General features: G+C 37.6%; 1 protein-coding gene across 2 annotated transcripts in view; it reads right to left on the reverse strand.

Moving 5' to 3' along the window:
• Nucleotides 1-24,278, reverse strand: part of BDP1 (B double prime 1, subunit of RNA polymerase III transcription initiation factor IIIB) — an 85,260-nt gene that overhangs the window by 2,765 nt on the left and 58,217 nt on the right. Inside the window, exons 29-39 of one of the 2 annotated variants that reach the window (XM_027520526.1) lie at nt 23,135-23,363; nt 22,491-22,651; nt 19,891-20,041; nt 17,746-17,926; nt 15,758-15,821; nt 15,185-15,368; nt 14,240-14,444; nt 9,343-9,382; nt 7,334-7,598; nt 4,864-5,110; nt 2,467-4,538 (exon numbers count right to left, since the gene is read on the reverse strand). In XM_027520526.1, coding sequence (XP_027376327.1) covers nt 4,446-4,538; nt 4,864-5,110; nt 7,334-7,598; nt 9,343-9,382; nt 14,240-14,444; nt 15,185-15,368; nt 15,758-15,821; nt 17,746-17,926; nt 19,891-20,041; nt 22,491-22,651; nt 23,135-23,363 — 1,820 coding nt within the window. In that variant the 3' untranslated portion in view covers nt 2,467-4,445. Of the gene's footprint in view, nt 1-2,466; nt 4,539-4,863; nt 5,111-7,333; nt 7,599-9,342; nt 9,383-14,239; nt 14,445-15,184; nt 15,369-15,757; nt 15,822-17,745; nt 17,927-19,890; nt 20,042-22,490; nt 22,652-23,134; nt 23,364-24,278 lie in introns of those variants that run through there. The other variant, XM_027520525.1, reaches the window with a different exon arrangement.

Consider the following 24,278-nt stretch of genomic DNA (forward strand, 5'->3'; position numbering starts at 1 on the left):
GTATGCAGTATAACATTTATATTGATAGTGGTAGTCTAAATTGATACCTGTTTGAAAAGCAATATAGCAATAAGTACTCACTCACTCAGTCTCTCAGCAACGTATGACTCTTTGCGACCCCATGGACTGTAGCCCACCAGGCTCCATTGTCCATGAAATTTTCCAGGCAAGAATATTGGAGCGGGTTGCCATTTCCTACTCAGGGGATCTTTCTGACCCAGGAATAGAACCTGTGTCTCCCGCACTGGCAGGCAGATTCTTTATCACTATAAGAGCTTTAAATATGTTTATACCCACTGACCCAATAATTTAATTTCTGTGCTGTTATATTAAGGAAATAATCCTAAACATAGTAAGAGATAACCTTTGCAGCATTAGTTATAATAATAAAACCAACAAATATACAATACTAGACATAACTAGATTAACTGTAATGTACATGTTTATTACTTCAAATTTCTGTGAAAAAATTAATAACATAGAAAATATAACACTATTAAATCTAAATGAAAACATTTTAATGACCAAAATAGGACCCATGAAACAGAATGGTACATAAGGAAATATCACAAATCAAAGCAATTCTATCAAAAATTAGCATACTTATAAATCTAGAAAAATTAAGACGGCATGGTACTGGTACAGGAACAGACATGCATATCAGTGAAATAGACTAGAAATATCCCTAACACATATGGATGGAAATTTAGTCCTGATAAAAGTGTTATTTCAAAAAAAAATTGAGAAAAGGTGGATAATCCAATAAATAATACTGGACAACTGTATAACTGTCTCACAAAAAGGAAATCCAACCTATTATACTTCACCATTACAAGTTCTAGATGGATCAATAAACTTAAATGTAAAAACATTTTTAAAAATCGACCATAGGGGCTCCCTGGTGGCTCAGTGGTAGAGAATCCACCTGCCAGTGCAGGAGACCCAGGTTCAGTCCCTGGTCCAGTGAGACCTACATGCTGTGGGACAACTAAGCCTGTATGCCACAACCACCGAGCCCACGCACCACGACAACCAAAGCCCATGCACTCCAAGCCCGTGCCCTGCAACAAGAGCTCAGCACAGTGAGAGGCCCGCACAGCACAACTAGAGAGCAGCCCCCGCTCGCCGCAACCAGAGAAAACCCTGTGCAGCAACAAAGGTGCAGCCTCGCCAAAACTACAATTGAGTTTCAAAACAATCTACTGTAAAATACCATAGGAAAATGGTTTATAATCTTAGGGTGGGGACAGAGTGTGAAGGAATGACATGAAAGCCAGAAATCATAGCAGATTGATAAATTCATGTACATAAAAATAAAAAATACCTGCATGGCACAAACCACCATATACAAAATCAAAAGATAAATGCCACAGAGGGACAAAAAACTGCAACCTATATCACAGACACATGTGTTCATTAAATCTATGAAGAAGATAAAAAATGAACAACATTAATAATATACTATTGTGAGGGGAAAGGCTCTCTCATACATTGCTGTTATGAACTGAAACTGATACAATCCCTATGGAGGATAATCAGGCAGTGTCTGTCAAAAGGAAAATCATTTCTTTAGACCAGCAATTCAATTTCTAGGAATTTAACCCAAAATGTGAAAAATGGTCTATTTATATATGAGTTGTTACTACACTGTTTGAAATAGCAAACAATTAGGAGTAACTTAAATGCCTGTGTGAGACCAGTATCGCTCTATGGTACCCTCAAACAATGCAATATTACAGAATCATCAAAAACAATGAGGGCACTTATTCCTGAAAAAAAAAAAGGAAAATTTATGTCCACACAAAAAGTTGCATGCAGAAGCTCACAGCTTTATTTATAATAACAAACTCTGAAAACCACTAGATGTCCTTTGGTGGGTAAATGGATAAAGAAAGCTGGCACATCCACACCAGGAAATACTATCCAGCAACAAAAAGGAATAAACTACTGATATGTAAAACCGTCTGGATGACTCACTACTGAAGAGACACTAGTCCCAAAGCCATGATTCCATTTATAAAACATTCTTGGGGTGACACACTTTTTAAAAGAGAAATATACAATTATTTTACTTATTTATTTGGCTGCACCCAGTCTGAGTTATTGGAGAAGGCAATGGCACCCCACTCCAGTACTCTTGCCTGGAAAATCCCATGGACGGAGGAGGCTGGTAGGCTGCAGTCCATGGGGTTGCTAGGAGTCGGACACGACTGAGCAACTTCACTTTTACTTTTCACTTTTATGCACAGGAGAAGGAAATGGCAACCCACTCCAGTGTTCTTGCCTGGAGAATCCCAGGGACGGGGGAGCCTGGTGGGCTGCCGTCTACGGGGTTGCACAGAGTCGGACACAACTGAAGCGACTTAGCAGCAGTAGCAGTAGCAGCAGTCTGAGTTACGGCACACGGGATCTTCAGTTGCAGCACGTGAACTCTTAATTGTGCCACGTGGGATCTAGGTCCCTGACCAGGGATCGCACCAGGACCCCCAGCATTGGAAGCACAGAGTCTTAGCCACTGGACCACCAGGTAAGTCCCAAAAAGACACATTTACTGGAAACCAGGTTACCAGAAAATAAGGGGACAGTGGGGGTGGCAGGGAAGTGGGTGTGTCTATAAAAGGGCTAAACAAAAGATCCCTCTAGTGACAGAACTGTTCTGTATCTTGACTATCGTAATGTCAGTATAGCGGTTGTGATACTGGAGGAGAGTTTCATAAGATGTTACCACTGGGGAGAACTGAGTGAAGGATAGATGAGATTCCTCCATATGGTTGTTTATAACTCCATGATAATCTATAATTATCTCAAAATAAAAAGTTAATAATTCAATTTTTTTAAAGAGAGCAAAGGACTTCCCTGGTGGTCCAGTGGCTGGGACTCTGCTCCCAATGCAGGGGCCCAGGTCTGATCCCTGGTCAGGGAATTAGTTCCTACGTGCTACAACTAAGAGTTTGCATGCTACAACTAAAGATCCCGCGTGCTGCAACAAAGATCTGGTGCAGCCAAACAAACACATAAGTAAAAGTAAATATCTTTTTTTTTAAAAAAGAAAGAGCAATAGAGAGAAGGAAGCCTTTTATCTACTGTTTTGTAATGTCTCAAAGCCACACTGCTACACATGAAAAGCAAAGAAGAGGTGACATGCCATTATTTATGTAAAAGAAGAAGAAAAATGTTTATATTTGTGTATATTAAAAAGTCTCTGGAAAAGTAAACCAAAATCTGATAACACGACACACCTGCAGAAAGGAGGAACTACAAAGCTAAAGGACAGATGTGGGAAACATTTTACTATAAACTCTCTTTTGTAGGTTATGCATTTTAAAACATGTGGAATATGTTAGTCAAAAAAACAAAGCAGCAAGTTGAGGATGATATTTAGATTAAATCCTCGCCTCACACTATATACCAACGTCAATAACCATGAATAAAATTTTAAAACTGATTATTCAAAATTTTATACCTGTGGAGAAAAACTTTTAATCATAAAAGTAATTTAATAACTTACAAAGAGAAGAGTAATAGATTTAACTAAACATTTAAAAGTTAGGTGTAACAAAATTTTAAAAAGCAAACAAACTTGGAAAAAATACTTGTAGTAAAGAGCTAAAAGGTATGTGGCTTATTTACATGCATAAAGAACTCATACAAAAGAAAACTACTGGGATTCCAAAAGCTATAAATCAGCAAGCAAAAACAACACAGCAATTTAAAAAAAGACAGAAACAGAATCTAGTAAATATAAGCGGGAAAAAAACCAACTCACTAATAACTGAAGAAATGCAAATTTTAGAAGTGAAATGACAGGAGTCCCGGTGGTCCAGGGGTTGAGAATCTGCCCGCCAATGCAGGGGACGTGGGCTCAGTCCCTGGTCTGGGAAGATCCTAAGTGCCTTGGGGCAACTAAGCCCTGTGTCACAACTGCTGAGCCAACACTCTGGAGCCCGGGCTCCACCACAGAGGGGCCCACACACGGCAACCACAGAGTAGCCCCTGCCGGCCTCCAAGAGAACGCCCTCACACTGCAGCAAAGACGCAGCAGAGCCAGAAATAAATACATACCTAATTTTCAGAAAATGAAATTACATTTCCACTCCTCCACCACTATATTAAATAAGAAAAACAAGTGTATTTTGAAAAGTAATATCTCAGGCTGGTAAAGACGGGACCAAACTGGCACGGTTACACTTGGTAATTACTATTCTCCAAAGGAATTTGGTGACAATAATAAAGACTCATGAAATTCTGGTCTCAGAATATAATTGTAGGAAATAACATAAAATACTTTAAAATGTTAAAAATGTTCTTTACAAAAATACTCTTTCCTTTGAGGCTCCATGCTATCCAATAATAGTCACCAGCCTTTTCTTTGTTGAGATAAGTCACCCCAATATTCTTCCAAAGTCTTTGATATAAGTTCCCAGATTTTTGTGCCCTAGTACTTACTATGACAGCTTTAGAATGCACAGAAATGAAACATGCAAGCAAATTCTAATTTTACCATTCCTTGAATTCCTGTAGGTGTCAGGACGTTTTTCCTAAAGGAAATAAAATGCAAGTACTGCTTTGTTTTGCTTCCACAAAAGGAGCAAAAAGGTCAGAAGGATCTTTGCAGTAAAGGACTGGCAATTAAGTGTTCATTTATGGTTAGTTCAATGGCTCTGTACTAAACTAGCTGTAACTTTCTAATTCAGCACCTTATCTTCTTCTAATAAGCAGGGTAGGAGAGCAAGGAGATGGACTGGAGTTGCCCTGCAATAATTTCTGACATCCAGATGAAGAAAGCAATTACCATGTCTTTCCTAGTTGAGCCTGATAACCAATCCATCCTATACAAATAAACAAAGAACAGTTATCACATACCTGAGTTGCTGAACCATCATTATTCGTAGGTTGAGTATTGTCAACAACACTTGGAGATGGAACATCAGAGGACTCTTGAGTTTTTTTCTGGCTTACACTAGGCAGATTAGATCTTTTCAAATTTTGTCTTGATACAGGTATAACAGGTTTTAGGCGTTTCTTACTATGAACCTGTGTAGCTTCATCAGAGTCCAAGCTATTCTTTGAACATATTAAAGACAAAAATCCCAGGGGTCTTCTGCCAGGTCTAGAAATGCAAATGTAAAGATGTTCAAGAATATCCAGAAAGACACATTCTTTTTTTTTTCTTTTTAATAGTCACTAAATTTTTCATAGGCAGATTATTAAAGAAACTAAAAGCAGGAATGTATAAAATTTTATAGGCCAACATCAATACCTGTATAATTAAACTTTTTCTCTTGGCCTGCTGCCCGGCCATTGGGATCTTAGTTCCTACACCAGGGATCAAACTCACGCTCCCTACGTTGGAAGCCTGGAGTCTTAACCACTGGATGCCAGGGAAGTCCCAGGAAGACACATTCTTGGTACCAGCTTCTTTCCACGAATGCTAAACTGGTACGTGTGATAGCACAAGAGCGGCACAGATCTAAGCACTGACACCACTAGGCGTTGAACATCACTATGCCATGGCACATACTTGTGATGAAGGTCAAGGCTTTCTCTAGAGTAGTACTTATCAAGCTTAAAAGTGCCCACAAATCGCCTGGGGAGCTTATTAAAATGAGGATTCTGACTGAGCTGAAGAGGAATGGGGCCTGAGTTCTGTATTTCTACTGAGTTCTCAAATGATGTCCCTGCTGTTGGTCCCAGGACCACATTTTGAGTAGGAAGACTCCAGAGTAGGGGTCAGCAAGCTATGATCCACATGCCAAATGCAGTCCACCAACCGATTATATAAGTTCACTGGAACAGAGCATGCTTATTTGTTTATATATATATATATGATTATATAACCACAAGGTAATATATAATGTTCTATAGAACCCTTGTTCTAAAACCCAAACTCCCATGACATTGCCTTCATTCTATTTTAAGTGAAGTCGCTCAGTCATGTCCGACTCTTTGAGACCCCATGGACTGTAGCCCACCAGGCTCCTCAGTCCATGGAATTTTCCAGGCAAGAGTACTGGAGTGGGTTGCCATTTCCTTCTATTTTAAGCGCATTCCTAATTCCAGAAAAGATGTAGTTTATATAACAAAAAGAACAGGTTTGTTAAATATGCTTTTTCAAGTTATATCCGTCCTTCCTCCCACTTTCCTTTAGTGGAGACTGATACGTATCCTCCCCTCTTCGATTCACCAGCACCACACTGATGATTTGAATGCTGCTGCTAAGCCAATAGATGTCCATAACCCAGCAGACTGGCTTCTAGTACTAGGACATAATGTGGGAGAAGCTGGTTGGGGCTTAAATTCCACACTTACTCTTATAGGGAGAAGCCAAAGCTGACCTCTTTGGTATGCCATGAGAGAGAGAAAGAAATGCACACATTATCTGGGACTTCAATAAAACAACTTCCAGACTACTTCTGATGGAGAAGGCAATGGCACTCCACTCCAGTACTCTTGCCTGGAAAATCCCATGGATGGAGGAGCCTGGTGGGCTGCAGTCCATGGGGTCTCGAAAAGTCAGACATGACTGAGCGACTTCACTTTCACTTTTCACTTTCATGCATTTAATGCATGGAGAAGGAAATGGCAACCCACTCCAGTGTTCCTGCCTAGAGAATCCCAGGGACGGGGGAGCCTGGTGGGCTGCCGTCTATGGGGTCGCACAGAGTCGGACACGACTGAAGTGACTTAGCAGCAGCAGCAGCAGACTACTTCTGATGTCAGCCCTATGCCTCACACCATCTACATCTGCACTGGGAGCTACTGTGTGGTAGAATAAATAATTATCAAAATAACAACCATGAACAATCTGAAAAAGAAAGTGTGCAATCCTAAATTCTAAAGATTTTCTATCTATAAGTCAAAGTTTCAGTACTGAAAATCCATCATCATCATTTAGTTGCTAAGTCATGTCCAACTCTTGCAACCCCATGGACTGTGGCCTGCCAGGCGCCTCTGTCCATGGGATTCTCCAGGCAAGAATACTGGGGTGGGTTGCCATTTACATCTCCAGAGAATCTTCACAACCCACGAACCAAACCTGGGTCTCCTGCATCGCAGAAGATTCTTTACCGACTGAGCTATGAGGGACGCCCTGACCTTAAAGTTAAGCTCTTGTCATATGGAACGTCCTCTGAAAGTGTGTGGCATTAACTGTATTTCCTTTGATGACACCCATTCCCTTTATATTAATGACAGAGGGGTATGTTCACAAAACACCATCCTTAGTATTGGACTTAGTGTTTATACATGTTACACCTATTCCATATAGGTTTAATTTATCCACTGAGAGCAAAATGTGGAGAGAAAAGAAACATCAAAGACTTTCTCATGATACCTGGTTAGGGGGCGGTTTGAAGACGATGTGATGCTACCCATTTGTTCAGACTCAGAAGCAGTACAAGTTCTTTCTTCCTTATCAGACACCATTGTCTCATCCTGAGGTAACTGAGATGCATTCTGTTCTTGTGTATCTGTTATTTTATCAAGAGATCCAGATCTGATACTCTGAGAAGCTGGTTCAAGTTGCTCTTTCTGAGGTTCTGAAATTGTCTGTATGTTTCCTGAGGTAGGGAAGATATCCTGTCCCTTGTAAGACTCCCCTTCAAAAAAGAAAAAAATGGTAAGCACATATGCTGAAATTAATATTCAATTATTCTGCAATATCTGAAGAAGAAAACCCATGATTATTCTATCGTGAACCTACTTTGATAAGCTAAATTAAAAATTAGTCAAGTTACTTGGACTATTAGGAATTTTTTTATTTATCTTTCGCTGCACTGGGTCTTTGTTGCTGCATGCAGGCTTTCTCTAGTTGTGGCAAGCAGGGGCTACCATCTACTTGCAGCACACAGGTTTCTCACTGTGCTGGCCCCTCCACGCAGAGCACAAACTCTAGGGCACTAGGGCTTAGCAGATGTCACATGCAAGCTCTAGAGTGCTGGATTTCAGCAGTTGTGATGCAAGGCTTAGTTGCCCTTCAGCATGTGGGATCCTCCTAGACCAGGGATCGAACCTGCGTCCCCTGTACCAGCAGGCAGATTCCCAACCACTGGACCACCAGGGAAGTCCCAGGCATATTATAATAGGTCAAAGCTGTGGAACAGCTTCTATGTTCAGATATAAAATAGTTATATCAATATATCAATGTTTTGACTTAGAAAAGCTTTCTGCATAAATATTTCTTGAACTAGCAAAATGAAAAAGTATCACTTTCTAATCAAAGGGTAAAGCTAAGGTCAGAACGGCCATCACCACAAAATCTACACACAATAAATGTTGGAGAGGGTGTGGAGAAAAGGGAAACCTCCTATACTGTTGGTAGGAATATAAACTGGTACAGCCACTATGGAGAACAGTATGGAGGTTCCTTAAAAAACAAAATATAGAGATACCATATGATTCAGCAATCCCACTTCTGGACATATATCCAGAGAAAACTGTAATTTGAAAAGATATGTGTACCCCAGTGTTCACTGTAGCATTATTTACAATAGCCAGGAAACGGAAGCAACCTAAATGTCCATCAATGGAGGAACGGACAAAGATATGGTACCTCTATTCAATGGAATATTACTCTGCCATTAAAAGGAATGAAATAATGCCACTTGACACAAAATGGATGGACCTAGGGATGTCATACTGAGTGAAGTCAGTCAGACACAGAAAGACAAATATCACGTGGTATCACTTATACGTGCAATCTACAAATGCACCTATTTACAAAACAGAAGTAAAAGTCACAGGTATAGAAAACAAACCTATGCTTACCAATGAGGAATGGGGGTGGGATAAATTGGGAGACTTGGACTGACATATACATACTACTATACATAAAACTAGATAACTAATAATAACCTACTGTACAGCATAGGGAACACTACTCAATACTCTGTCATGACCTATATGGGAATAAAATCTAAAAGTGGATATATGTATACGCATAACAGATTCACTTTGCTGTATAACAGAAAGTAACACAACACTGTAAATCAACTGTACTTCAATAAAAATTAAACACAAAAAAGGGTAAAGCTAACTAAGGACCTATAAAAACCCCCTTATACACAGCTTCCTAATTCCTTAAATGTAACTGTTGAGCTTTTACAGGAAATCCTGGAGTTCTATGGTTTTTTACTAAGTATAGGATGAAAGTAGCTTTTTAGGGCTATCAAAGTGCTAAACCTAAGATCTCAGAAGGGACCAAAAAGAAAACAAAACAAAACAAAACACCTTCTAACAATAAAGGCTTGACTCTTAGAGAAAAATGAGCAAGACTCATCTTCTATCCCAAATTTAAAAAATAGTTATGAGGGGTACTAAGCAAAATGCAATCACTTCACTCACCTGTTTCCTCCAAAACATCTGTTAATTCCTTTGAACACACCTGTTTCAAGGAAATTTACAAAAAAATATTACAGTTGTCAAAATTGATTTTATTTCCTTCCTTTAAAAAAAAAATTTCAACTTTTTTTTTTTTTTTACTTTTTTGGCTGCACTGCAAGGCATGTAGAACTTTCTGGACCAGGGAATGAACCATCACCTCCCGCAGCGCAAGTGCACAGTCTTAACCCCTAAACTACCAGGGAAGTCCTCCTTCTTTCTTTCTTAAGTAAAGAAATTGGTGATCTCCTACAAAGCACTAGGATCAGACATGTTTCACAGGATTTCTATCAAACATTATGAAAACACTGTGATAGATGCTTCTATCAAACACTGCAGCTACTATTTAAATTATTCTGTAGCATAACAGAAGAGGAAAAGCTTCCAAATGCCTTTTACAAATCAAGTGTAATATTGATCCAACTAAGCAGTTTTACATGAGTGCAAAAACATCAAATGAAGTATTACCAGCATAATTTAGCAGCACATCAAAAGACTAAAACATCATAATCAAACAGAGTTTGAGAATTCCCTGGCAGCCCGTTAGGACTTCACATTTTCACTGCCTAGGGCATGGGTTCAATCCCTGGTTGGGGGACCAACATCGCATAATCTGTTTGGCACAGCCAAGAAGTTCATTTCAGGAATGTAAAGATGACTCAGTATTTTAAAACATTAATACAAATCAACTGATCTGAAGAGAGAAATAGTCTCATCTCTCTATTTGCAGGAAAAGTATGAAATAGTATTCATTCTTGGGGAAAAAAAAAAAAAAACCTAAAATTGAATAGACAGGTATTTTGTTAACAATATAAAATATTAACTACTGCAGTCCAAAAGCCGGCATCCCATTTCATAAACACTGGACATATTCCCATTGAAGTCAGGAGTAAGAAAAAGATGTCCAATATCAGGGCTGTTTTCTGACTTTTTTAAAGTTATATCAGCCAATATAATTAGAAAAAGAGAAAGAAATTCAAGGTGTAAAAAGAAGAAGAGAATTAAAATTATATTTGCAGATAATATAACTGTTTACTTAGAAAACTCTTAAGAACCAACTGAAAAAATATTACACACAATGAGGGGAATTCTGTAAAGCATTCTAAATTAAAAGAACTTAATGATAATACTAACAACAACAAAAAAAAGATAAAATTTTTAAATACACCCCAGTAAGAAATAAACCAGATTTATATGAAGAAGAACTTAAAACAGCATTAAGAGACAGACACAAAAGAAGTCTTAAAGAAATGGAAAGATACACTGTTTCTGGATAGGTACATTCAGCATCACATTTATGATGTCAGTTTTCTCTGTGTTAATTTGTCACGGTAACACGATCCTAACACAAGTACCAACAGGGATTTTTTTTTAAGCTCCGGATAAGCACATGCTAAAATTAATATAAACTTTAAAACATAATAAGCAACTAGGGAGATCTTGGAAAAAGAATAAAATTGTACTGGGGGTCAGGGAGGAGAACAGACTGTCCCTTTAAGATATTAAAGCACTTAAAAGGTACAATGATTTTAAAACAGTGTGAAACTGGCCCCAGAACAAACAGGTAAATCAATGTAGAAGAAAGGAAAATTTGGGAATATACCCAAATATTTATGGGAATTTTATTTAATTTTTAATGTTTTTTTTCCTCCAAAACTACACTTTTATTTTATTTTCTGGTCTCGCAGTACAGCATACAGGATCTAATTTCCCCAACCAGGTACTGAACCTATGCCCCCTGCAATGGAAGCATGGAGTTTTAACCACCAGACCATCAGGGAAGTCCCCAAAAGTGGAATTTTAAATCGGTGGAGAAAAGATGAACTCTTCAATAAATGATGCTGGGACAAACAGATACGTATCTGGGGAAAATTAAGTTGGTTCCACTGTTCTTAAAACCAAAATAAATTCTAAACAAATCAGTGATATTAATCAGAAGAATTTATATTAATTTCAAGGTAGACTTTCAGTGTATAACGTAATCTCCACAGGCACACATAAAAAGACTAATTAAAAGAAAAAAATTTTTTTGAGCTTGTGGGATTTCAGTTCCCCTACCAGGGATTGAACCTGGGTCCTAGCAGTGAGAGCACCAAGTTTTAACCACTGGATCATCAGGGAATAGCCCAAAAGGCTAATAAATTTGATTACAGAAAAATAAAAATCATTTGTATATCTAAGTGTAATGTATATACATTCTAGAATTTGAAATTATAACTTCGACTTTTCAGAAAATAAAACTCTCAAATAGGCCCAACAGACACTACACTATACATCCTTTTTTTTAAGATTTAGTCACTCCAAAGTACAGCTATCATTTTTTAACATGTGTGCTATGGTCAGTCATGTCTGACTCTCTGCGACTACACAGACTATAACCTGCCAGGCTCCTCTCTGCTCATGGAATTTTCCAGGCAAGAATACTAGAATGGGTTGCCATTTCCTTCTCCAGGGGATCTTGCCAACCCAGGAACAGAACCCAAGTCTCTCATGTCTCCTGCATTGGCAGGCAGGTTCTTTACCACTGAGCCACCCGGGAAGCCTGTCATTTGTTAAATGGAATATTATAAACTGGTGGCATAATTTTGCATATAATGATATACTATGGTCTTTTTTCCATGTCATTAAATATACTTTTAAAACAAAATGAAACAATGTCTGCATAGAATGCTGACAAAATGTTGAAACTGGATGACAGATACATAGGGATACAAAGGCTAAGCACTGAAGAATTGATGCCTCCGACCTGTTGGTGCCGGCGAAGACTCTTGAGAGTCCCTTGGACTGCAAGGAGATCAAACCAGTCAATCCCAAAGAAAATCAACTCTGAACATTCATTGGAAGGACTGATGCTGAAGCTGGAGCTCCAATACTCTGGCCACCTGATGTGAACAGCCGACTCACTGTAAAAGACCCTGATGCTGGGAAAGACTGAAGGCAAAAGGAGAAGGGGACGACAGAGGATGAGATGGTTGGATGGCATCACCGATTCAATGGACATGAGTCTGAGCAAACTCTGGGAGACAGTGAAGGACAGGGAAGCCTGGTGTCCTGCAGTCCACAGGGTTGCAAAGAGCAGGACACGACTTAGCAACTGGACAACAACTACCTTTTTAAAAATTTCAAGACTGTCACATTAAAAAGTTAAGCAAAATAGTCTCCAGAAGAAAATCACAAAAAGTAGAATTAAAAGACAACAACCTGAAGGAACTTCCCTGGTGGTCCAGTGGTTAAGAATCTGCCTTCCAGTGCAAGGGCTGAGGATTCGATCCCTGGTCAGGGAACTAGATACCACAGGGACACTCACGTGCAGGGCAACTCAGCCCGCACACCACAACTAGAGAAGCCCTACGCAAGCTGCAATTAGAAAAAGCCCCCTCACTGCAACGAAGACCCAGTGCAGCCAAAAAAAAAGACAGCAACCTAAGAAAAAAAAATTTGCAACTCATACACAAATATTCAAAATAGACAGTTCCTCTAAATCTATAAGATAAAGATCAACAAACCAAATTACAAAAAGAGTAAAGAATACAGTCATGTCACAGGAAAGGAAATAAAACTGGATCTTAAGCATATGAAGTGAAGTGAAAGTCGCTCAGTTGTGTCCGACTCTTTGCGACCTCATGGACTATACAGTCCATGGAGTTCTCCAGGCCAGAATACTGGAGTGGGTAGCCTTTCCCTTCTCCAGGGGATCTTTCCAACACAGGGATCGAACCCAGGTCTGCATTGCAGGCAAATTTTTTACCAGCTGAGCCACAAGGGAAGCCCTAAGTATATGAAAAGATGTTCAACTTTACACATACTAAGAGAAATTAAAAATTATTCTGGAATACCATATAGAAGACTATACCACTTCTGTTGTCTGCTATAATCTAAGGACTACTGGTCTTCAACCATTCTTTTGAGAATATAGATTCTAATCTTTCCATACTGTAGTACCTTATGATGAGTACCAGAAACAAAAACAGAGAGGATGCTTAACAAACCTACAACACAGAGGCCGGTAACTGAATCTGCACAGTACTGTCAGGCATCCCTGAGGTTTACGACTGAGCTCAAGAAGTCTGTATTTTGCAAGGAAACATTTCAAAAAGAAGAGAGAGCAAAAGAAATGCCCTGGAACATGAAGAAATATGGTGTACTCAAGAAACTGAAAAATGGCCAAAGTAAGGCAGAGACCAGCACAAGATGAGATTAGACACAGAAAACAACCAAATAAACAAACAGGGCCTTAGAGGTTTGGTTTTATTCCTAAGAGCAATGGGAAGCTTTAAACATTATGATAATGGTAGTGATGATATTCCCAGGTGGCCCTAGTAGTAAAGAATCCGCCTGCCAATTCAGGAATTCAAGAGTCGTGGGTTTTATCCCTGGGATGGGAAGATACCCTTGAGAAGGAAATGGAAACTCACTACAGTATTCTTGCCTAGAAAATCCCATGGACACAGAAGCCTGGCAGACTACAGTCCAAGGGGTTGCAAAGAGTTGGACATGACTGAGCGTGCGTGCGCACACACACACACATGTAGGATCACTATTACCATCTTACACAATAGGGAACTCATTCAGTATCATTCCTAAGATCCCACAGCTTTTAACTGGTACAACCAAAATCCACATCTGTATGATGCTTTCAGTCTTATCTTTAGCCAATGACAATGAACTGGGAATGGGTTTCCTGAGTAACATCTATCAATTTCCACCTAGAACTAGTAGAAAGTAAAAGTACAAAACCAGTTTTATCTGGATTATTTATGGTAGAAACTATTAGAACTATGTTTATATAAAGAGTCTAAATGAAGAACAGAAATAGGTCCACTGATATGGCCATCTTACTTGTTTAATGATTTCCTCTTACCTCAGAGGTATATTTTTGACAATCATCTATTGAAGTGAGTGAAGTTTTTTTGGCAGGAGGCACATGGTCACTTTCATCAAGGCTACAATGATATCTCTTCCTAGATACAAGATCCAAATTAGCAGCAGAGTTTTCTGAACCATCTCTTTCAGAATTAGATAAACACACGTCATCTTGACCAACTGAAGTTACTGGAAAACTGATACTGCATCGAAAATACACACACAGTAAATTAATTACTTAATGATGTTAAAGGCTGAGCTACTCTCAAGAAAACTACCAAAGAAACTTCTAAATAACTAATATATACATGGCCACAATCACAAAAATGTTAGTTTTCAGCTCCATTCATACTTAAGATCTCACAACTTAAATTCTATAATACTGAATTAAATCTGAGGCATCAAAATGTTTTGTCAGTAAAGTTAAATTTTAGTCTAAAGTATTTCTTCCTAATATGAAAGGCTTCAATTTCAGATGTTACCTGATAGACAATTAAGCATCTTAACCAATGACTATTAAAATACAACTTAAGAATTTTACAGCAAAGAAAATGAGTATCTCAAATATTTTAAAGTACATCCTCTTTGTACTATTTTTGTAAATTTCTGTGAATGTATATTTATTTCAGAATTTAAAATATATGTAAATGTATACAATGTAGCCACATCTTTAACAGATGATATTTTATGATTCACATTGCTAATTTTTTTTAGCTTTCAAAATACTTAAAATACCAACAAAGTTTCACACAAAGTATTATACGTTTAAATGGCAACTTTATCATATAAAATCAGTAATTTTTCTCTAACTTATCACATAATTACTAAATAAGATCTCCATGACAATTACAAATAAGGCTGGTGAATGGCTTATTCAATCAATACTATTCAATTCATAAAGCATCCCTTCCTCCTAGCAAAAACAGGTCAGATGATTCATTACCTCGTGTCTTCTCTTTCTTTTGTATTCGCTGATTTGACCAATATGGGCGCCGGCAGTAAAGGATTTGGCATTAACTGCACAGTGCTATCAGCATATTCTTCTACTGCATGAGTTGGGATTTCCACCAGAGTTAAAATGAAAGCTTGTTCATCCTCACCATCCTGATGTACATTAACTAGATTGACTATCAAAGTTTAAAAGTTAGAAATGAAAAGCTGAACCGTGAAGTGACAGAAAATCACTAATTTATTTCATTTCTGAAAAGTCTCATGACAATTTATCCCAAAGGATAAAAAAACTAAATTACACCCCTCAAGAAATAAGTAAATAAAGAGTAATTTCGTAAAGGATAAAGATGATTCTCTATTGAGAAGATTTACAATTCCTTTTTAATAAGAATTATAATTCTGAATAACAAAGCTTATATACAAAATATTTCAAGTGTCTTTTAAAAAAAAATTTAAGGCCGTCATAGACCAATAAAACTGCTTTTTTTTTTTCTATAGTCAAATGGGGAGTAAGTAAAAAACATACTATTAAGTTCTACAATACCACTGAAGCAGATTATCATACCTGTTAGGTCTTGAAGATCGTTTACATTCTCTTGCTGGACTTCTGGAATACCAGTTGGTATACACTGCCATAAAAAATTAAAAAAAAAAAAAAAAAATTAAAATAAAAGAGTAAGGTTAACCAAATCTAAGTTTTAAAAAGATTTCCTGACAATGTGAACAGCTATTGTTTCAAAACTCAACAACTTAGCTAACCTAAGCAGAGAATTTTTCAGGTGTTTTGAAACTTTCAGTGTACCAATAAAATGTTGATTAATTTAAATAAATACACATATATACACAAAGGAATTATAAATAAATTGTTAAGTATGTGTAGAATATGAAATGATTTTTGAAGTAATAGAAAAGGGAAACACAAACCGCTCAACCTTCTCTCTATCCCCATCTCAGCAGCTACCGCACCACTAGGAGGTGACATGTATATAGAAGCAAACTGGTCTCTGCCTCCAGCATGGCTCCATCCAATCTGTTTTCCACAAAACTGTAAACACCGTTTTCTCTAAAATACAATTCCAATTATAATTCTCCACTGCTTAAGATCTTAAAACTTTCATTTTGCAACCAACAATGTCAGTTAATTGATTCAGGCAAGAATCATCAATGCAAACTAAATTACTAAATGGAAAAGGTGCTATTTTAACAGAGAAATCTGGTGGGTACCATTCTACCCCAGAGATCAGTTAGTATCACCAATAAGGGGATAAACTGACATTATGTGTCCCCTGATATGATCAGTTCAGTTCAGTCGCCCAGTCGTGTCCGACTCTTAGAAACCCCATGGACTGCAACACAAGAGTAAAACATCACCTCTATAGTAACTCTTGCCAAAAGACACATAACTTGAGTCTATAATGAGGAAGCAATAAAAGAAATCCAGATTGCACACTAGCTTGGACTCTTCAAAAACGTCAAGTACACAAAAGAGGAAAAAGAGTAGGAGGACAACTCTAGATTATAAGAGTAAAAAGAAACGACAGCTAAATGCAACGTAAAGGCTTGACTGGAACTGAGTGTGATAATAGTACTATCATTTCTCTGTAAGGAAACGTCCCTGGTCTTAAGAAACTGTGGAGTATTTGTGGGTGAAGGCTCATGTCTATAGCTTGCTTTCAAATGGTTTAGTTTTTTTTAAAGTATCTACCAAGATGGACAGCAACCCACAGAGAAAGTAATGTTTACAGCCAGGAATGCATGCAAATGAGGCAAAATGTTAACAGATTTCTATGTCAGATTCTGGCAACTGTTCTCTAAACTTGAAATTATTTCCAAATAAAAAGTAAAAATTAAAAAAATTGGGCAGTAGGGGAAAATTCAGTAACTTTGGATATAACCCAAACTCCTTAGCAAGCCATAAAAACTACTTTTATGATATGTCCCCAGGCTGCCTAACTTCATCTCTAAGCACTTTTTTCATTTATATTCCACTCACAACTATTTATATAGTCCCAGAGCATGTCATGCTGTTTCACACTTGTTCTTCGTCCACGTTCCTCTCCCTTCACCGGGCTAATTCATACTTGTTCTTCCAGATTAAGGATTTGCTCAGAGCTGGATGCACATTAGAATAACTACAGGAACTTGAAGCAAGAATTCTCTCTGTATAAAACACTTCCTTTTTTAAAACTTGTACACAAAGCTAGCCATTGGTTATTTTATCTCTATGTTCCAGAGACTAAAAACACACTCAATAAAAATTCTACCACATACATTCTCAGAAAAGGAAAATTATAGGGAAAGAAGAAAAGATTAGTCGCTGTCAGAAGCTGGGGGTGGAGAGGAGGAGTGACTAAAAAAGGACACTGGAAAATTTTGAAAGTGATGGAATTGTTTATGTATCAGTTATATAATGATACATGTTTTTTATGTATCAGTTATATAATGATATATGTTTATCAAAATTTGTTAAATTATACTCTAAAAAGGGTGAAATTTATTGTGCGTAAATTAGAACTAGCTAGCCACTCCCTGTTATATTTTACATCCTTTTACCTTTGGCACATTTAGTGTAAGCACAGGGTCTCCATTAAAGTCCTTTCCCAGAGGCTCTTCAACAGAACTCTCACCAAGACCCATGCCCAAACCACATGTATGGGGCCCTGACTCAGAATAAACAGCTGGAGCAACTGATGATATCGGAACTTCTTCAGATCTCCGTTCTTGATCTTCACCTCTGAAAGACAGGTTAGTATATATCTGAAATCAAGGAGACAGCCACAGAATAATACTTAGAGCTGGTATGTCAAGGTTCATCTCATTTAATGGTTTTCCAACTTTTAAGACATACTAAATGCAGTGAAAGAAATCAAAGAGGACACTAATAGATGGAGAAATATACCATGTTCATGGATCAGAAGAATCAATATAATGAAAATGAGTATACTACCCCAAAGCAATCTATAGATTCAACGCAATCCCTATCAAGCTACCAACGGTATTTTTCACAGAGCTAGAACAAACAATTTCACAATTTGTATGGAAATACAAAAAACCTCGAATAGCCAAAGCAATCTTGAGAAAGAAGCATGGAACGGGAGGAATCAAACTGCCTGACTTCAGGCTCTACTACAAAGCCACAGTCATCAAGACAGTATGGTACTGGCACAAAGACAGAAATACAGATCAATGGAACAAAATAGAAAGCCCAGAGATAAATCCATGCACATATGGACACCTTATCTTTGACAAAGGAGGCAAGAATATACAATGGATTAAAGACAATCTCTTTAACAAGTGGTGCTGGGAAATCTGGTCAACCACTTGTAAAAGAATGAAACTGGACCACTTTCTAACACCATACACAAAAATAAACTCAAAATGGATTAAAGATCTAAACGTAAGACCAGAAACTATAAAACTCCTAGAGGAGAACATAGGCAAAACACTCTCCGACATACATCACAGCAGGATCCTCTATGACCCACCTCCCAGAATATTGGAAATAAAAGCAAAAATAAACAAATGGGACCTAATTAACCTTAAAAGCTTCTGCACATCAAAGGAAACTATTAGCAAGGTGAAAAGACAGCCTTCAGAATGGGAGAAAATAATAGCAAATGAAGCAACCGACAAACAACTAATCTCAAAAATATACAAGCAACTCCTGCAGCTCAATTCCAGAAAAATAAACGACCCAATCAAAAATGGGCCAAAGAACTAGACATTTCTCCAAAGAAGACATACAGATGGCTAACAAAAACGTGAAAAGATGCTCAACATCACTCATTATCAGAGAAATACAAATCAAAACTACAATGAGGTACCATTTTACGCCAGTCAGAATGGCTGTGATCCAAAAGTCTACAAGCAATAAATCTTACACTGTTGGTGGGAATGCAAACTAGTACAGCCACTATGGAGAACAGTGTGGAGATTCCTTAAAAAACTGGAAATAGAACTGCCTTATGACCTAGCAATCCCATTGCTGGGCATACACACTGAGGAAACCAGAACTGAAAGAGAAAGGAGTACCCCAATGTTCCTTGCAGCACTGTTTACAATAGCCAGGACATGGAAGCAACCTAGATGCCCATCAGCAGACGAATGGATAAGAAAGCTGTGGTACATATACACAATGGAGTATTACTCAGCCATTAAAAAGAATTCATTTGAATCAGTTCTAATGAGGTGGATGAAACTGGAGCCTATTATACAGAGTGAAGTAAGCCAGAAAGAAAAACACCAATACAGTATACTAACGCATATATCTGGAATTTAGAAAGATGGTAATGATAACCCTGTATGTGAGACAGCAAAAGAGACACCGATGTATAGACAGTCTTTTAGACTCTGTGGGAGAGGGCGAGGGTGGGATGATTTGGGAGAACGGCATTGAAATATGTATAATATCATATATGAAACGAATTGCCAGTCCAGGTTCGATGCAGGATACGGGATGCTTGGGGCTGGTGCACTGGGACGACCCAGAGGGATGGAATAGGGAACACAGGTACACCTGTGGCAGATTCATGTTGATGTATGGCAAAACCAATACAATATTGTAAAGTAATTAGCCTCCAATTAAAAAAAAAAAAAAAGACATACTAAATGCAATAGAACAAATTTTCACAGCTACCGCTTATGGTCAAAGTTGACCCAGAATATGAAGCAAATCCCAGAACATCTTTCCTCTCTTACCTTTCAGTTAGGTGTGTTTCTTGTGAAATACTGGTCTCTTCAATACCATGTACAGATGCCACCTTGCTCTGCTCTGTACTCTCTGTTGCTGTAACTGACCCAAGGTTTTTACCTTCTAATGCTGTTTCTTGAGAAGCATTTTTCTCAGTTTCTTAAATAAAAAACACATTTAAAACATAGACTTTATAAAATAGTAAAGTCAAAATTAGAAATATATTCTTTTTTCAAAGATTACCATACAGTGGCTCTTCCAAACTTCTCTTAATCCAAAAAGCAAGCTTTTTCACGTGGCAGAAAGGTGGTCTGGGCCAGTTACACTTTTTATCGTAAATGAGATAATTAATGAATCTGCATTGCACCCATTTCACTCCTGGCAGCCACAACAATTATTAGCTCAGTTCAGTCACTCAGTCATGTCTGACTCTTTGAGACCCCATGGACTGTAGCACACCAGGCTTCCCTGTCCATCACCAACAACTATATTTCTACTTTATTATAACAGCAGTATAATCAGAAACACACATACAAAGAGGTTTAGAGGTGGGTACTCAAGAAGTCTGGCTGTCCACCCTAGGGGAAGTGTTGGGGAGAGAGCTGATCTGTAAAGAATAATGTCACAAATAGGAAGACAATGATGTCACTATAAAGAGGTAACTGGACCCTGCACACTGGATCTTCTGGGTACTGCTCAAGCCAAAGAAATGAATTTACTAATTGAATCACAGGCACTGCTGGCTCAAAAGAAATATCAGAAACCAGGAACCCCCAAACAGGGGGAAAATGATGCTAAATATTCAGATCCTCTACATATGGAGAGGACTGAATACAATCTAGGCAGCCTACCACTGCTTTTCCTGCTCCCACTAGTACCCTAAGGGGTTGAGACCTTGACAAGAAGGGCAGATGCAAAAGGAAGTGGGACTAGGGTTCAACATGTAAGTCACAATATAGTGAGGCCATTGAAAAAACTGAATAAATTAAATTGAAAAAATGGAACAAGAGCACTATGCAATAATATGGAAAGATGTTTTTTCACTATTTAAAATTTAAATAATTAAAAATTTAAATTTAAATATTTTTTTCAATCTTTAAAAATGGAATGCACTAACATAAAGAACTCAATAATGAAAACCAACTCAATTCTAAAATGAGCATGGATCTTGAGAGACGTTTTTCTAAAGAAGATATGCAAATAAGCACATAAAAAGATACTCAACATCATTAGTTAAAAGGGAAATAAAATGCAAATCAAAACCACCAAGATAGGACTTCACACCCACTAAGATAGCTATACTCAAAGAGACAAATACTAACAAAGGTTTGGGTGGATACAAAGAAATTGATACCCTCACTGAATGTTGGTGGAAATATAAAATGGTGTAGCTGTATTTGAAAGTTTGGCAGTATCTCAAAAGATTACCCAACAATTCCACTTGTAGGCATAAACCCAAGAGAAATAAAAGCACAAGCCCACACAAACACATAAATGAATGTTCTTAGCAGCATTATTTATAAAATCCAAAAGGTGAATATACTAACCACTGAACTGTACTTTTTTTTTTGGCAGGGGGTCGGGGGGTACACGCAGCGCAGCTTGTGGGATTTTAATTCCCTAACCAGGGATTGAACCCATGCAGTGGAAGCATGCAGTCCTAACCACTGGACTGCCAGGGGATTCCCAAATTGTACACTTTAAATGGTGAATTCTATGGTATATGAGTTATCTCAACAAAACCACCACCTTCAAGAAATGCTGGACAGTAGATATAATATGCATATATTTTTGTTCTTGCTGAAAGGAATATACATGTGTGTACATATATGTGTGTATGTGTGTATATACATACACCCTTATTTAGATCCTCATGTGGATAAAACATTCCTGCTGCTGCTGCTAAGTCACTTCAGTTGTGTCCGACTCTGTGCGACCCCATAGACGTCAGCCCACCAGGCTCCCCTGTCCCTGGGATTCTCCAGGCAAGAACAATGGAGTGGGTTGCCATTTCCTTCTCCAATGCATGAAAGTGAAAAGTGAAAGTGAAGTCGCTCGGTCGTGTCCAACTCTTAGCAACTCCATGGACTGCAGCCTACCAGGCTCCTCCATCTATTGGATTTTCCAGGCAAGAGTACTGGAGTGGGGTGCCATTGCCTTCTCGAAAACATTCCTGGAAGTCCATAATAAAAACTGATACTGGAAATGGGATTAGGGGACTGGGAAACCAAGAAAGGAGGGGGTTTAAAAAATTTTTCCCTTTTGGGTACCGTCTTGTTTTCTGCCACATGCATGTATGCCTAAGAGATGTATGCTTGAGTACTGACATATAAACAGACACAGAGAAATATATATATATATGCACATACATATATATATATACACAAAGAGAAAATTCGATCAAGTAAATATAGTGAAAGGGTAATAACTACCAAAACTAGTTGGTGGATTTATGGGTATTTTATAGCTCATTCTACTTTCTGTATGTTTTAACTTTTTAATAGTCAGGTTAAAATAATTGCAACAACTGAATATCCCATTTGAAATGACAATAAAATTTCTTGTGACAAAGTAATTTTGTAACTTTTAAGGGAACAATAAAGTTTACCTCTTTGAATTTCCACTTCTTCTCCTTTAGTTACAAACAAACTAGGAACTTTCTGATGAGCACCAAATCTCTTGGTCCCTAAAATCTTCTTAAGATTTGGCTTGGGCTTGGCAAATCTACTTCTCTTTCTCAAATTATTGGTCACTTCAGAAGTTGTAGTCCTAGAAACAGGTGAGAAGAGAAACTGATCAACTGTGGAAAAAGTCTCTCTCTCACATTGATTCCCTCTATCCAGCACTGGTACAGTTAAATGCCATCTTCTCAGGAGCTACATCATCTAGGGTGTTTATATCTTAATGCTAAAATTATTACATGGTAGAAATATCTAAAAGCTTTGAGAAAAGAAGAGAATCTGGACCAGGTCTGTAAAACGGGAACTATATTTACATAGGACGGTTTCTTTAAAGCTTAAAACATGCACTGTGGTTAATTTTAATATGTAAACCATTAAACTAAAATCAAAATCAGCTAATCCTTATTTTTAAAGGGTGAAAAACTAGCACTGCCCACTTTACATTTAATTAATTATTACTCAAAGGTATTAGCCAAGCTGATGGTTGGTTTATATATATTTATAAATTGAACACTATAATTTATTTTGTAAAGCTCAAAAAACAGTAATAGTTTAATAAAGCAAAATAAACCTGGATGATATAGTATTTTCCTTTACTTCTTCTGTCAAACCAATTTCTTCTTTAGTGTTCTGTTTATCCACATCCAATACAATCTTGTTTTCTTCTACTGATGGAGATGTACTATGGACAGATGAAGAAGGTTCCTGACATTCATGAACAGTTTTGAGATTTACATTATCTGGGCTAAAAGGAATATGGCTTTGATCGATTGAATGAGCATCAGGAAGTATACATATTCCTATTGCAGAAAAAAACAGAAAATTAAAATTGACACAAATAGATGTCCAAATAAATCCTTCAACATGCAGCAACTGCCAATTTTTTTTTTTTTTAATTTTTTTTTTTGCAGGGGAGTGCGGCCACCACCACACTGCACAACATGTTGGATCTTAGTTCCCTAACCAGGGACTAAATCCGTATCCCCTGCAGTGGAAGCACAGTTTTAATCACTGGACCACCAAGGAAGTCCCTAATATTTTTTTTTGAGTAAACAATGTGTTAAAGATTTATTAAATTCATTAAGGATAGGACTGAAGGAATGATAAAATGGGTAAAACACATTTGAGAAACTAAATATCTGTATTATTTTTAAAGTATGCTCTTTCTGGTTCCAAGTTTAAATTTATGACCTCATATCTCATGCTAGCAACTTAACATGTTCTAAGTTTAATAATTCTTACAGACTGAAACTTTGTTATTATAAATAAATCCTTTTGTTACTTCCAGTAACTATATAACCTCAGATGAATTTCAAGACAGGATTATCTTTATTTATGATTTTTTAAAACCAGTATTTTATGTGCTAGACATTTGTGACAGGTTGCAATGCAATACTTTCCCATTGAAAAAGGGGTCCTACAGGGAACACAAATCAAGAGACTTCCCTGATAATTATACAGTTATAGGCCTAGAAGGCTGACACTTCAATGGCAGGTTACTCGTCAGGAGTAACCTGCAGTTAAAATAATTAACAGCAGCATAATTAACATAATTATCTATTTAATATACTTAAAGTAGAAGGCAGGCTTCCCAGGGGGCACAGAGGAAAAGAATCCACCTGTCAATCCAAGAGATGCAGGTTAGATCCCTGGGAAGTAGGAAAAGGCTACCTACTCCAGTATTCTTCCCTGGAAAATTCCATGGGCATAGGAGC

Source organism: Bos indicus x Bos taurus, chromosome 20 (assembly GCF_003369695.1).
Source record: "Bos indicus x Bos taurus breed Angus x Brahman F1 hybrid chromosome 20, Bos_hybrid_MaternalHap_v2.0, whole genome shotgun sequence".
In the NCBI taxonomy this organism is placed as follows: domain Eukaryota; kingdom Metazoa; phylum Chordata; class Mammalia; order Artiodactyla; family Bovidae; genus Bos; species Bos indicus x Bos taurus.